This window comes from Magallana gigas, chromosome 9 (genome assembly GCF_963853765.1).
Source record: "Magallana gigas chromosome 9, xbMagGiga1.1, whole genome shotgun sequence".
NCBI classification, from domain to species: Eukaryota; Metazoa; Mollusca; class Bivalvia; order Ostreida; family Ostreidae; genus Magallana; species Magallana gigas.
Window position 1 is genome coordinate 1144370 of NC_088861.1, and position 14587 is coordinate 1158956.

At 32.9% G+C, this 14587-nt stretch overlaps 2 protein-coding genes and 1 long non-coding RNA gene across 4 annotated transcripts; 1 reads left to right on the forward strand and 2 right to left on the reverse strand.

The window, feature by feature from the left end:
* Nucleotides 1–212: 212 nt before the first annotated feature.
* On the forward strand, nt 213–5124 carry LOC136271177 (uncharacterized). Of its 2 annotated transcripts, XM_066070592.1 has the most exons (8): nt 213–2000; nt 2159–2272; nt 2361–2507; nt 2642–2878; nt 3037–3149; nt 3298–3446; nt 3625–3728; nt 3811–5124. In XM_066070592.1, exons 1-8 carry the CDS (start codon nt 1310–1312, stop codon nt 4713–4715), a joined length of 2460 nt encoding a protein of 819 aa, XP_065926664.1. In that variant the 5' UTR covers nt 213–1309; the 3' UTR covers nt 4716–5124. The 2 variants fall into 2 exon arrangements, with proteins under 2 accessions (XP_065926664.1, XP_065926665.1); XM_066070593.1 differs by lacking the exon at nt 2159–2272 and having other exon boundaries at nt 3811–5121.
* An 816-nt stretch (nt 5125–5940) lies between these two features.
* On the reverse strand, nt 5941–7360 carry LOC105348364 (uncharacterized). Its single transcript, XR_010709084.1, has 3 exons — nt 7300–7360; nt 6728–6987; nt 5941–6163 (listed from the first exon to the last, which is right to left on the reverse strand). It is a non-coding gene; the product is annotated as an uncharacterized lncRNA (long non-coding RNA).
* A 909-nt stretch (nt 7361–8269) lies between these two features.
* On the reverse strand, nt 8270–11327 carry LOC105348604 (adhesive plaque matrix protein 2-like). The gene is made up of 8 exons (XM_020075255.3): nt 11282–11327; nt 11066–11120; nt 10544–10654; nt 9913–10029; nt 9672–9779; nt 9384–9488; nt 9113–9220; nt 8270–8660 (listed from the first exon to the last, which is right to left on the reverse strand). The coding sequence occupies exons 2-8, from the start codon at nt 11112–11114 to the stop codon at nt 8563–8565; spliced, it is 696 nt and encodes a 231-aa protein (XP_019930814.3). The 5' UTR covers nt 11115–11120; nt 11282–11327; the 3' UTR covers nt 8270–8562.
* Between the last annotated feature and the right edge of the window lie 3260 nt (nt 11328–14587).

Below are 14587 nucleotides of genomic sequence, written 5' to 3' on the forward strand. Positions count from 1 at the left end.
TTTTAAATAACTGATTTTGTTTTAATTATAAAGACCTTTCATTCAAAGTAATAAATAAAATGTGTCATTTCTCCATAATTTTCTGGGTTTTTTTTTTGTAAACACCGTTTGAGCCATTCACTGTTTATCGAGAAGCAAGGAAATGATAAAGTTTAAGATGAAAGAACAGAGAAATCAGAGAATTAATGCACAATGTCATCACATGAACACATACACACATTTTCTGCAAATATTGAGGAAATGTGATCCTTGAGATGATTTCCGGCAACGTTAGAATTAATAGATTAAGTTTAACATGTTATTGTAAAATGAAAACTATAATATATAGTGCGTTTTCCGAAAATATGTCAAGCATGTTACGAAATACAGTAAAACATTTTAAGGACGTACAATCACATAATTGATAAAATCATGTTTTGTTCTAGAATCCTAACACCGAAGAAAATTAAACGTTATTGACAACAACATTATAATATTTCTTTTGATTGCTTTTAGAAATTTAAGTATATATGATTTGACAGTTTGTAACTTTCAAAGTATCATGTAGCTATGGTAGGTAAAAGTTTATAGCAAAATTCATGAAGGTCACAGAGCAGCCACGCGTGTGTGCGTGTGCATATGTCTTCGGGCTTTCACGGTGTCAGGGGGTCGAAGTTTGTGGCCCCCGCAAACTTGAGCCAGTTGATTATTTTTAATCACAAAAATAAACTTCCACTCCCTTTTCTCATAGTAATAATTTGAACAATTTCATTTTCAAAAAAAAAAATCAACTAAGTTTCTGTAATGAATAATGTTAACTTCTTTATTTCTACGAGTCATCAAAGTGTGTTTATTAATACATTTCACTGTGTTTTTAACCTCTTATAATTAATTAAACATGCAACCATGCATTTACATTATGATTATTTTTCTTTGGCATTCAATCCCTTAATTCATCGATATAATTGGTAAAATAATGCAAATCATCGAATATAACATCAATACGCACATACGCACTGGTATAGGTAAAATGCTGACGCAACATTTTGGGGCAGAAAAATGGGTAGAAAACGTTGTCTTATGACTTAATACATCAGTTCATCTTAATTAAAAGTGAACTGCTTTATCTGAATTCCGGTCACAGACCACATGGCTATAAAAGACGTTTCAAAACACAACTCATTGTTTCAAAATGCAGTAACATGTTTAAAGTGTTTAAAATTATTAGGTATGCTCTAAAAATAACTTGGGGAATTTACAAGTGGCAATCGAATTAAATACCCAATATCTACATGTAGTTCAAAGTCAAACAAATATCGTCGTCTTGAAAATGGCGTCTTTTGTTGGTCGATCTACCGAAATTAAGGCTCTCATAAACAAAATACAACACCATAAATTGGTTGTTATTCGAGGATTTAAAGGAATTGGAAAATCGGCAATTGCGAGGGAGGTTTGTAAGCATATCCAACAACCATTTTATTGGATTGACCTTCGGAATATTACGATCGCCGATGAAATGCTTCAATCATTGGTTCGTGTTTTCATTCAAGAAGCAGTTGTCCTGGATGATAAACAATCACTGCTTAGAGCTATTTGTGAAAACATCGTAGGAAAAGGACATCAGATATTAATTGTTTTTGATAATGCAGAAGATCTTGTTAAAGACAATGATTGTGGTCTGTTTGTTGAAATCTTACTTTCACTTTCAAACTTGATCAATACAAACATATTGGTGACAACGACTGTAAAAGTACCTGTTCAAAAGGATAAAATTGTCGATTTCTTCGTTAAAGAATTATGTTTTGAGGATGCATTTGATCTTTTGAAGAGCGTTTGTCCAACACTGACAGACATAGAAAAGATTTCTGCAATTATAAATCTTTGCGAAGGCATTCCGTTAGCATTGCTTTTGGCAGGTGGAGAAATTGGACCATTGGACGTAGATGAAGTTATATATCTTCTTAGTCATTACAGACTGAAGATTCTAAGCTCAGAATGTTATCCAAAAGAAGAACAAATCGGTGAGAAGTTTAACATTTCTGTACCTTGTAATGGAGTATCTAAATTATTGAAAATATTTCCATGAGCTTATAAAACCTTCTTTCATGCCCGTTTTCACGTTCACTATTTTTGCTCTATTTCCTCGATACACTGCATATAAACGTCACTTTCCTTGTAGAACCCTTGTATAAAAGCTTTTTAGACAGACTTCCAACGGCTTTGGCCGAAAAATTCGCAGTTCTGAATTACATTCCGGGCTCGTTTGATTTAAAGGAAGCTTTATCAGTATTAGGTACCAAAGTAGTGGATGATTTTTTTTCTTCGAATTTTTAATATCAAATTCATATTTGCATGCGAAAACATCTATTGTTGTCATTTAGGACCTTCGGATGATTTAGAAAAAGAAGATACAATGGAAACATTTTTTCATCGCCATTTGATCTCTCAGACCACAGGGGACAGATTTGATATCCATGGAATTTTGAGAGATTGCTTAAAGGAATACTTTAAAATCAAGGATATTAAGGGTTAGTATGTAGTAGTAGGGCTAACAAATAAACAACAATTCAAAGATTTGTATATAAACTAGAGATGCATATACGACTATTCGTCAGTATATTAAATTAGTCAATTAAGTCAGTAATAAATTTTCTTTTTGCAGAAGTCCGAGCTCGCTTTTGCAAAACCTTTTCAGCCATACTGAAACAAATTGAAAAAGAAACCACAACTAAAGAATATGCTGATGCCTTGTGTAAACTTAATGTGGAGTATCAAAACTTCAAGAAGCTTTTTACTGACGTCATTTACTGCACCGAGGACACATATCACGTGTTTATTGATTTAGCGGCAACTACAGTAGCAGGAGGGGCCATCATGTTTACAACAATGGCAACGTATGGTACATGCCGGTCTTTTACCGTATTTCGTCTGTTTTACATTAAATACTTTTCGTACAAAAATTAGTTTATACATCTGTAGGATTAAATGTATGAAATGCCGTGTGTTTAATTTCATTTGTCGTATTATTGAATACTTTCCCAACATTTTTTGTTTCAGAAATTGGTATTCGGTTTTATGAAAATTGTCTGAGGAAAGCTATAGAATTCAAAGAGGATTTGGATGAAGCAAAGGTGTTGACTGGATATGGCAAGATCTTGACAAACATAAAAGTACAGAACCTATATATTATAATCACTAGAATAACATATATGTATTTTATTGAATATTGTCTTTATCTACAGCAGTTATATTTTAAGATTTTTCATAATTGTGGAGAAATTTCTTTTTGTCATGAAAGTAATTTTATCTTTATTAAAGGGAGATTGTGTTCAAGCAGAAAGTAAATTTCAGCGAGCTATGGACATAAGAAGACGACATCCAAATAAGAGGGACTATCATTTTGCTTTTCTCTGTCAAAGTTATGGCTGGAATCAGGGAGCGCAGGGGAAATATGTTAACGCTTTGAAGTAAGACTTAACATTTTTTTCTTACATAAAGCCACCTACTTTATTTTAATCAAATGAAAATACATGTCCATTTCAAGTTAAAAACTGGTTTTGTCGTCCTTATGTCGGCCTATTGTGAGCTGATCAGGAATAAGTCATACGATCATATTTAATCTGATTTGTATGTTTTTATTACAAGAATTTTGGGAGAAGCCTTTAAAGTAGAACAGGAGCTGGGGATGCACTACGAAAACCTTATTCTGCAGACCATGCAATCTCTTGCAATCTTTTACAATTTCTCTGGTGAGACAACAAATTCATATCAAGTTCTTGTATTTTTTCTTCATATTTTATACGCATGTTTAATATTTCCTTATCATTCTAGGACATATTGACAAAGGAGAACCGCTGCAACTAGAAGTTTTGAAACGAAGACTTCATGTCATTGGGACAGAAAATCATCCAATTATAGGGTCTATAATGAACAATATGGGTGTGCTATACGAAAGAAAGGAAGATTTCGCCAAAGCTGCTGAATACTACAGAAAGGGACTTGCCATAAAAGAGCAGACCAATGCACCCATCAAGGCAATAATGATTTCCGCACATAATGTCGCGAGGAGTTTACTTAAACTTAAACAAAATGATGAGGCCATTGAATTGATACAGAATGGTTTTAAACGTCTTGAAGATTTCCCGGATCTCTTTAGCGATACAAGATCATTACTATGGGAAACAATGGGCACAGCTTACATGTCATTGGACAATTTCAAAGAAGCGTCATTGGCCTTTAAAAAGGCCATATATCTTAGAACTCAAACTTCACCACATGATAATTCAATTTTAGGATTAGTGTGTTTGTATGCGAAAAGCCTCCTGGCAATGTCTGAATATACAAAGGTTATTAGAGAGGTGCAAAAAGGCATGCGTCTCAGCGAATCTATAAGAAAAAATACACCCACAAATCCGACAATTATTTTTACATATGAGAAATTAATGGAAGCTGAGTTTGCTTTAAAGAGAAGAAATGATCTAGAGAAAACATACATGGCAGGCAAGGACGAGTTTTTTCGCTTAATAAAAGTTTATGAAGAGTTGAAAAACTTTAACAAACGAGAAGATGTGTTATTACATTTCCAGCGTTTTAGAGCAAGATATTTGGAAATGTTAAGAGAACTAAACAACGAAATTCCCAACGAAATTGACAGCGTCGTTTTGATATCCCTTCTTGGTTTAAAGATTGTGTGCATCACGTTTCTGTTTCTGTGCATGAAATCAAAAGAGAAATAAATGTTTTTATGCTTTAATCATTGAACCGTTATGGTTAAAATATATTGATGAATCATATAATTTATCTGATTCTTTGGCAGATTCCTTTTTTGATAAGTAAATTGATTAAAAAAAGAATCTAACGGTTGGATGAGGTGACGAGACATTGCATTATATTTACATTTTCCAGTATCTTTGCCTGTGATAACACTACGTATCGATTTTGTACTATATAACCCATAATACAAATGACGCCAAAATGAGGCGCCAGCGGGGTTTGCTTATATATATTTATATATTTAATCGTGCGATGGCTTAAAATTATATAAATATAAGTAATAAGGAATCATTCTTTGAATATTTTGAGGTGATAATTTCGGTCGGGGCGTGATCAAATCTATCATAAAGTATGAGGTGATAATTTCGGTCGGGGCGTGATCAAATCTATCATAAAGCCCTTCGGGCTTTATTAGATTTGATCACGCTCCGACCGAAATTATCACCTCATAACACTCAAAGAATGATTCCTTATTTAATTACTACATTTTCATTGACATTGTTTTTTATTTTAAAAATTTAACAGTTTTGTACATTGAAAACAAAATAAAGATATTCTATATAATTCCTGACTTGTTACACATATTGAACTTAACATGTAAATTAGCACAATATATTTACATACAATTTATCAGGAGACTTTTAAAATGGTATATTTACATCTACCGAGTATTATTTCCTCTGTTTCTTACGAAAACTTATAGTTAATTCAAAGCTCTGTAGAAACAGCCAGACAGAAATCTACCCGCCCCGTCTATCGATTGGTCGAAATCTACAGCGGCTGAAACTGACAAGAAACTGACGGGAGTAAAATTGACACGCCCTGTTTATCGATTGGACGAAGCCTACAGCGACCTAAGAAAAATCAAAGACTGCACGAAATAATCATGATGCTGTCATACTCAAAGTCTCACAGGAGACGATTTGGCTGTTTCTTTTAGCTAACGTACTTACGTACTTTAACAGTAATTAAGTGAGTTTTACTTACTTTTGATAATCAATTTATTAATTAGTCAAAAGAAAAATGTAAATATAAATAATAAAATGCTTTCTTTGATGATCATGCAGGTTATGAAGGTAGCGATCATTGCAGAAAAATTTACAAATTTACGCGTTAGCGGGTTCTGTATTTTTTTGCAATGTCGCTACCTTCATATCACGATAGAATGCATTTTATAGTTTATATTAATTCATTTGAAATGGTATTCATACATGCAATACAAACATGCATTATGCGTTGTCATAATATGGCTGGCTGAAATTAGCTTTTTAACAGATTGGTTAAAAGAGTTTTATTTATGAATTATAATTACAATATTTTTTTCTATCTTTGATGTAGGTTTAGAGTGTTGTTAAACTAGTATGGTCGTCTGTTTGGTTCTGTTCGTTTCTTTTCTTTTGTCGAATTTCACCTGTAAAACATGATATAACCTTAATAATTTCATGTTCCGACATTGCTAAGTAAATAAAACAGAAATTCCTTCTAAATGCTATATAAATATTACGTTGCTTTTCATACTGATATGCGCATGTTTACACGGTATAAATTATGTTTAATGTAGTTAAGTTACTGTAGTTTGTAATCATGTCCACCAAAACCTTTAACTATTTGTCGTAAAAAAAAAAACCTGCATGCAATTACATGAATAGAAAGTATCAATGTTGTTCTCTCAGTATATATTCTAGAATTTTGATGTTTGACCAGAATGATATTTTTGTTCATCAAACTTTTTAAATTGTCGTCAATATTTGTTATTATATTTATTGTACGTAAAGGTAATGTTTTGAAATACACACATTCAATTATGTAGAGAGAAATGCGTATAGCGTAAAATATCCATAAAATATCCTCCCCCCCCCCCCCCCCCCCCACTCCACAAAAACAAATGTCGCTTTCCGATAATGTTATAGTGCATTTCTGCAACAAAATGTCAAAATCTGCAAAGACATACGCAAACAATTTTAAATATTCTTACGTTGACATCTTCTGTGCCATCGATTCCGCTGTATAAATCTAACTGCTAAAGGATCTACGTTTTTCAAGACCTCTAATAAAAAGCCCGGATTTAGAAATCTCCTGTCTCGGAGATACTTAAAGTCCTCGTGAATCGAGCTATTGTCCAATACACGGGACTGGAGTATTTTCCTCAGCTCTTCTTTCCACGCATCGTAATTCTCATCAATGCTCAGGTATTTTTCGTTTAGAGTTTTCAGTATATCCTTTTCTTTAAAGAATCTAAAACGAACAAAATTTTTAATCTACTAAATCATAATTATATCCTCCAAACTTGATATACATGATGATATATGGGATAATCTTGACTTTTTGTATGTGTTGTTATTACAAACTCGAAGTTCTTGGGAAAGGGGTCTATTTGGACAAAACCCGCATTTCAGTGCACTTCATCCCTCCTTAAACTTTTATCAATTATCATATGGCTTTACAGTAATTGCTTAATATATCCTGAACCATAGGTTGGAGTTTACATGTAATTGCAAAAGTATATAAACGGGTATAATATATATTGTATAATGTTATGATACTTACGATTTCATTTCAAGACCTTAGCAGACTTACTATTAAAAGAAAATAAGAACATTTAAACAGCAGCTCCCTATTCTGAATTGTAAGAAAAAAACCAATAGAATTTCATTTTGTTCCGGAATTCGAAAGATTCCATTGTAAATTATTTTTTAATCAAAGATGTATATATTTATTCATCCAGGAAAATAACGTAGATGATAATAAATATTATTATACTTTCATGTTAAATACTGAAATCTGATTGGTTAAGACGCGGTTGATAATCCGTTCTATTACCCTCAGCTTTAGCAACACACTTAGCAACGGGTAACACAACGAATTGTTACATGCGCGTAAATTATGCGCGTACGGTTTCACGTAAAGCAGTAAAAATTCTCTAAAATTAAGACATTCAATATAATAAAATAAATAGTGCCTGTTTGGGAGGATAACAGTTGAAATTGACACCCCTCGAAAACCATTGTCAACCTCCGCTTCGCGTCGGTTGACAATGGTTTCCTCGGGGTGTCAATTTCAACTATTACCCTCCCAAACAGGCACTATTTATATACTCACACCTATTCTCTTTATACCACATGTACATTATTTGTCATTTATTGTAATAAATCAGATCATCTTTAAAGTTGTTAAGAATTATTCAGAAAAACCACAGCTTACCTTCCGCTTCCGTCAATACCCTTTTTATTTAATTTAAAGTTAAACTGCTTTGATAACGTAAACGCATTATTTCGTACCTACTTTTTTCTTATCTCACACTCAAAGTGAATGATGAATGAACTGGATTGATTTTTTTTTCTTATCTGTTCTTGCTTTGTATTTTATTTGAATTGCACAATATCACACAATCAATAGTAGCACCAATAACGTTGATAACGTTTGTATTCAAGAGAATTTTTTCACGAACATTTTAAAGCATTATGTTAATTCAATTTTTTCTTACGTTCATTTGTTCTAAAAAAATCACAAACTGTTGCATGAAATTCTAAAAATTACATAAATATTAACGAATTACTTATACTGAAGAGGTCTGTATGGTTGTGTCTATTTTAGACCATATTTATCTCCTTCAGAAAAAAGCTTTGCCCAAGAGTAAAGAGGAAAATATTCATAATTGTAATCTGAACTTTTTGAGTTTCTGTATATGGTCAGAATATTATATTTGATGTGCCAAAAACTTCAGTTAATCATTTCACACTTGTTTTGACTTTGGATCACATTTTTGTTTTTTTCCAATTTAAAAATCAATCATAAGATATTTCAACTGTTTTAGAAATTTAGAACTAAACACAACAAGTATTTAAATGTTTTTATTGCAAACATTATACAAAAGAGTACCCTCCATCCCATTTTAAGAATAACTGCATCTGGAAAAAATGAAATATACACGACAATGTTTAGCACGTGGTACATGTATATCAGTATAGGACAAGACTTTGGCATGTGGTGGTGAACAGGATGCTTCATGGGATAGGATACACGATAATGTAAAATACAAAAACATCACCCACATTAAGATAGGATATTGTCAGATATTATCAGATACACGCAAAATAGACTAGGATAATGTCAGAAATTATCAGATACACGCATGGTAGAATAGGATGATGTTGGATATTATCAGATACGTACAATAGGTAGGACATATACACAATAATACATATAACATGCAAAATAGGATATGATACGCACGATTAGATAAGATACGATAGGATATATACAAGATAAGGTAAACTTAAAGAATAATATAACACGAAAGACAAGTCAAGAAAACCTTGCAGGTACTGTGCAGTGTGCATTCTAAGTCAATTCAAGTTACCTGATGAAATGCATCGAAATCCGTCATCAAAATTCGCCTTGCATTTACAAGTTTTGTTTGGCAAACACATCCCTAAATTCATACAGTCTGAGTCTTTATTACATACCTCTGAAAACAAATATATAACGAATCTGTAAATTAATAGTAGCGGTAGCGGATACCAGTAGCTATTAAAAATATCAATTCAAACATCAGATCAAAACAACACAAAATTATATGTATAAGGCCCGGCCTTAGTATGACCAGAATTGTGCATTTTTGAGTTGCATACCTTCGCAATGGACACCTGTTATTTCGGGATCAAACTTTCTACATTTGCAGTTTCCATCAATCTCACACAAACCGCCATTTTTGCAATGACTGTTATCCATGCATGCTATAGGAAATAATTTTGATAATAACTGAAATGTATATTTGATAATTGTGATAACTTGTAATATCAATATTTATGACATCAACATATACGCCGCGTCTACAAAGACCTCGGTCAACTTTTTAAAGTTAACTTCATTGATTTGAAATTGACGTCAAAAGGCTAGATCAATCAATTTACATGTACCTGAGCACCAGGTGCCATAAAAACCTGGCTTACAGATACACCTTTTTGGAGTTCCCGTACAAGTGCCCGCAAATCCGCATGTTCCATTCAGATTGGGATCACAGGAATCTGAAAAATCAATGTAAATAACTTGAGTAATTTTTATAAAAGGTGTACATAACTCCTCTTCATATTACAGAGAATATCGATAAAAACTTATCAGAAAACATATTTTAATTTTACAGTCGCTCATAAATCTAACCTTCGCAATGGTTACCGTAGTAACCAGTAAGTTGGTATCCTACATCACAAATACACTTCCGGGGAGTACCTAGGCATGCGCCGTGATTGTAACAGGTATCCGGACCATCACATTCGTCTGCATAAAGTGAAATTAAATTTGATATAAAAAATGTGCGGACTTTCAACTTAACATTTGACATATTCACTCCAGGCATAAAACAAAGCTGGCAATTAATTAAATAAAACTTAATGTCATACTGTATACAGGTAGGTATTCGCCCCCGTTTTATTTTCGCTTCTTTCGCCATCGTTAGCGGACGAATATAAGGCCGGGTGAATTACAATGCTCATACTGTCTCTTTTTAAACACAATTTTTTCTTGGCGAATTCAAGACGGGGCAAAACCGTTTGCAAGTGATGAAGGGCGAAAATAAAGCGGGGCGAAAATAACCCGGGGCGAAAATAACCCGGTATACAGTAAACCATTTGAATTCTATAAGATTGATTAGATAGTTATTTAGAAATAAAGAATTTTATAAATTATTTGATCTTTATCAAATTATCATTATTATTATTATCATTAATTAACACATCAACGTGGTTTTTTCTCTCCATATATTAACACCCATATATATATAGGCCAAATTTACCTTCACAATTTTCACCGAAATACCCCTCTAGACATACACATTTTCCCTCCAAGCAGGAACCGCCATTTTTACAGGAGTTTAAAGTACATGTATACTCAAAAGATGGCATAACTACAATTGAGACATCGGTTATTTTAATTTTTTTCTATCAAATTATACATGACAACCCCAAAAAAATCAATTTGCGCTTAAATGCGCACGTTAGCACGCACGCAAAACAAATGGTACACTCGCGTCAAGCAAGTCACAAAATAAAAACATACAATTTGCTCTGTGAGAAAATAAACGCATTCATAAATCATTGGCTTTGATCTGTTAATACCGATTGATCAGAGGATCAGGTTTTAATGTTATTTTGTTGATCAATAAGGGTAACATGCTATGGGCGGAATTTGTTAACCCAGTGATCGTTCTGCCTTGTCATAAACTGTTAGCAAAATATTTTTTTTTAAATTGTGGATAAAAACATAACTGTATGAGAAATGTAAAATAATCAAGAAGAAAATTTGAAATAATACGTACCGCATATGGTTAGTAAGAAGTGAAGCCGGCTGAAGATGACTGATGTCATAGTGTTCTAAAATTACAAAACTAATCAAATATTTATATTTAAACTTAAGATGCTGTACAAATGCTTAGTTAGCTTTCAGTTGTTTTTTTTTTTTTTTTAAATATCCCCCACACAGATATTTTTATCGCCATAGGATCATTTGGTGAATAAACGTAAAATTGACATACCTGTTTCTGGTGAAAGAAGGAGCAGGTGCACGTTGGTCGCTACCCTAACGTCGTTTCTTAGTTCACAACAGATGTTGCGACATATTTCTTTAGCACTAAAACATCCTTTTTACACTCATGTTTTTCTAACTGTAAACGAAGGTATTTCCAAATATTGTAAACTATATTACGTGAATCCTTCAGTTATGAAATATTCGTAAGTATTAATTTTACAGTTATATAGGCTGTCAACACGCGAATAACGCTTTCCTGCTGGAATATTGTAATCTGTGTAATTACAACCAAAGCACGCTTACAATATGTAATTCGTTATACATATTGATTAAAAAGCGTGTTACATTTGAATAAAAGCCATTGCCTTGAATATTTTTTACAATATCTGTTAATCAAAACTCATCTTAATTTCAAAGGAAGAACATGTGTTTAAGTTAACATGTCTAAGATAGACAATTTTTAAAAAATTGTCCATCCTAGCGAGAATCTATATTAAATAAGAAATTCTGATTAGAATTAGGTAAATATGCAGTGTAGCACTGGATGTAATACTGTTTATCACTCACTCTGATGCTGGCGATTACAGTCTCCTGGGACAACATAGATATCGAATTGAAGATGTGTACAATTAATGCGTCTTTATGGACTGAAGGTAGCAAGGGACAGTTTCGGATAAAGTAGCCGTCAATATTTTTGTAAAATTGAGAGTTGCTGTACTTGAAGGCTTATGAGTGTTGCTAAAATTCATGAAATGATTTTTAATGATTATCATTAGTTAGAGGGATGTCTCTTGTTGAAATTGATATGCAATATATAGGCCCCGTATGTTAGGTACATGAGAATCAGAAGTAAAACCTGCGGCAGTGACTGTTGTGCTGACTTTACACAGTGAAATTGCAAGTTACAGACGGGAGGTAAAATAACACGAAAAGTAGGTGGATGGGACATTGTAAACTATACACCGGTAAGTTTCTGACATGTGATAGTGCAACATGCACGCGGTACGGAAGGTCAACCCTCTGCAGAGAATTAGCTGGGGGAGGTCTAAAAAGCTGAAAAACCATGAAAAATTAGCAAAATAGGAAAGGGTCAAAATTTCATAAAAACCAGTATGTAGAGAATTTTACAGGTTTTGACTAGTAAGAAGATGGGGGAATAAGATGGCGCAAATGCCCATTCGGTTTAGTAGTGAAATACAATTTTAAATTTATTTTCCCAAATTAAATCTATTCAAATATATTATAATACAACTTTGCAAAAGCAAAATTTCTAACTATAGTCAGTTTTAAATATATTTAACAAAAAAAAAAGGAAAAACAATATATTGTCGGAAATTTTGGTGGTATCGAACCCGTAACATAAAAACCCTAGATATATACGGTTAGCTTATTCCAGGTACTCTAACCACTGAGCCATTTCAGACACAACAAATGTTGCTTTTTAAATATTATGTGTGACTAAGGTCACGAAATACCGGACGTATTATTTTTTCAATACGTTCAGTTGTTGGGATACAAAATGATATTTTTAATGTATAGTGGGTCATCTCTCCACGTTTTTGATGATTGAAATCGGTTTGTTTTCCATTAGACCTTAATTAGACTATGAGAAAAATATGGAGCACAGACCCACTTTATAAAAGAAAATGCCTTGAAGTTCTAAAAAATGACAATATTTGCAGGTTTTGATACGTATACGCCTGTTTGAGTCAACATATTCCAAGTATTGAACATACCTACAGGTTACAAATCATTGTTCGTTAAATATATATTGTTTTAAATGATTTAAAAAAACCCATCAGATTTGTTGATACTTAAATTTTTTAGTAGCCTGTCCGACCGCGTATGGGCATTTTACACGCCTTATCCACCCATCTTCAAATTTCTTCAGAAATTGGTGATTGGCCTTATAAAGAGTGAATTAAAGGTATTTGTGCTGAATGGGAACTGAGGAAATTCTAGTTACAGAGTTCCGAAGACATGCATCCCTTGGCTACAATGAATTGTATAAAAAAAAACTGTCCCCTGCCACCTGAAATATCACACTTTCATTGGTTTAAACATGGCACGTGACTGCCAGATATATCTTTAAGTCTGTCTAGTGAGAATTAGTATTCGTCTGTATGGCCGACGCTTAATCGCCTACTCATGTCGACATTTCATAATATTCAATATAAAATCCATGCTCCGTAATTTTGTTAAATATTTGGAGTAATTGCCCTTAGCAAATACATTAAATTAAAGTAGTTGCCTTTTGAATTGACATCATGTTTTTGTGTCTGGAGCAATATAGAATGGTAGTGTCGAGATTTGCTCAAACCTCTTTGGAGGAAAGGGAGAAAACAAAATTAAACAGCATGTAAAAGAACAAGGGTGCAGCGAAGATTTTCAAATACTATTTGAAAGGTGAGACTGAGATTTTGAGGAGATCGGCTGTGTCAAATTTGACGAGATGTAAGCAACTTTTATTCGTTTGTTTATCACTTCCCATGAAATAAATTTTCGCTTGTCCTTGGCTTCGCCTCGCCGTCTCTGAGACTGATGAACCCGGTATATTTCTGTAGTAATTCAGTAACAAACCTAATAAGTGATAATATGCCCTTGAACTATAATATATCATTTTATTTTCTACATTTAATTTGTATGTATCATTTAAAACAAAGCAAATTATATATGAGTTTGAGTATGGATTTATAATTAAAAAGCAGGTAGTGTTTTATTTGTTTCCTTTACGTTGATATAGAAATAACATCATGAGTTACTTCTCTTTGCTAGTTAATTCATAAGATCTTTAATTAATATGATTATATATCCTCAGATGTAGAAGAGTATTACCATCTTTGATTTGTGAAATTTTTAAAAATAATTTAACGATTTTTACAATTATAAGGTAAAAAAAAAAAGGTGGAGGCATAGATTTATTTGTTATTACCCAACCCTCTTTACATGGCTCTGTCGCGGTGATCATTTCTTAGTAAGCGTTTGGAAGTTCTGGGGTAAATATTCTATCACAAGCAAATACTGTCATACACAAACCTTAGAGGATATTTATAACTCAGCTCCATCTTCCCTTTTACATTTTGAGGATTTCAGTCAAAGCATTTAAATATAATGACTATTCGAGTCATTTAAATAAATAATTATTCATTTAGAGAGTTATCAATTGTATAGCAACATTAGCAAGTCACTTAATCAGGTAGCAAAATATGATTTCATCGCGATGGTTTGAAACCGAAACATGCTTTATCATACAGGTCTGATTTTGTCACAACTAGAACCCCTCCCCCAGCCTCTACCCCCTCTCAATTCTTAT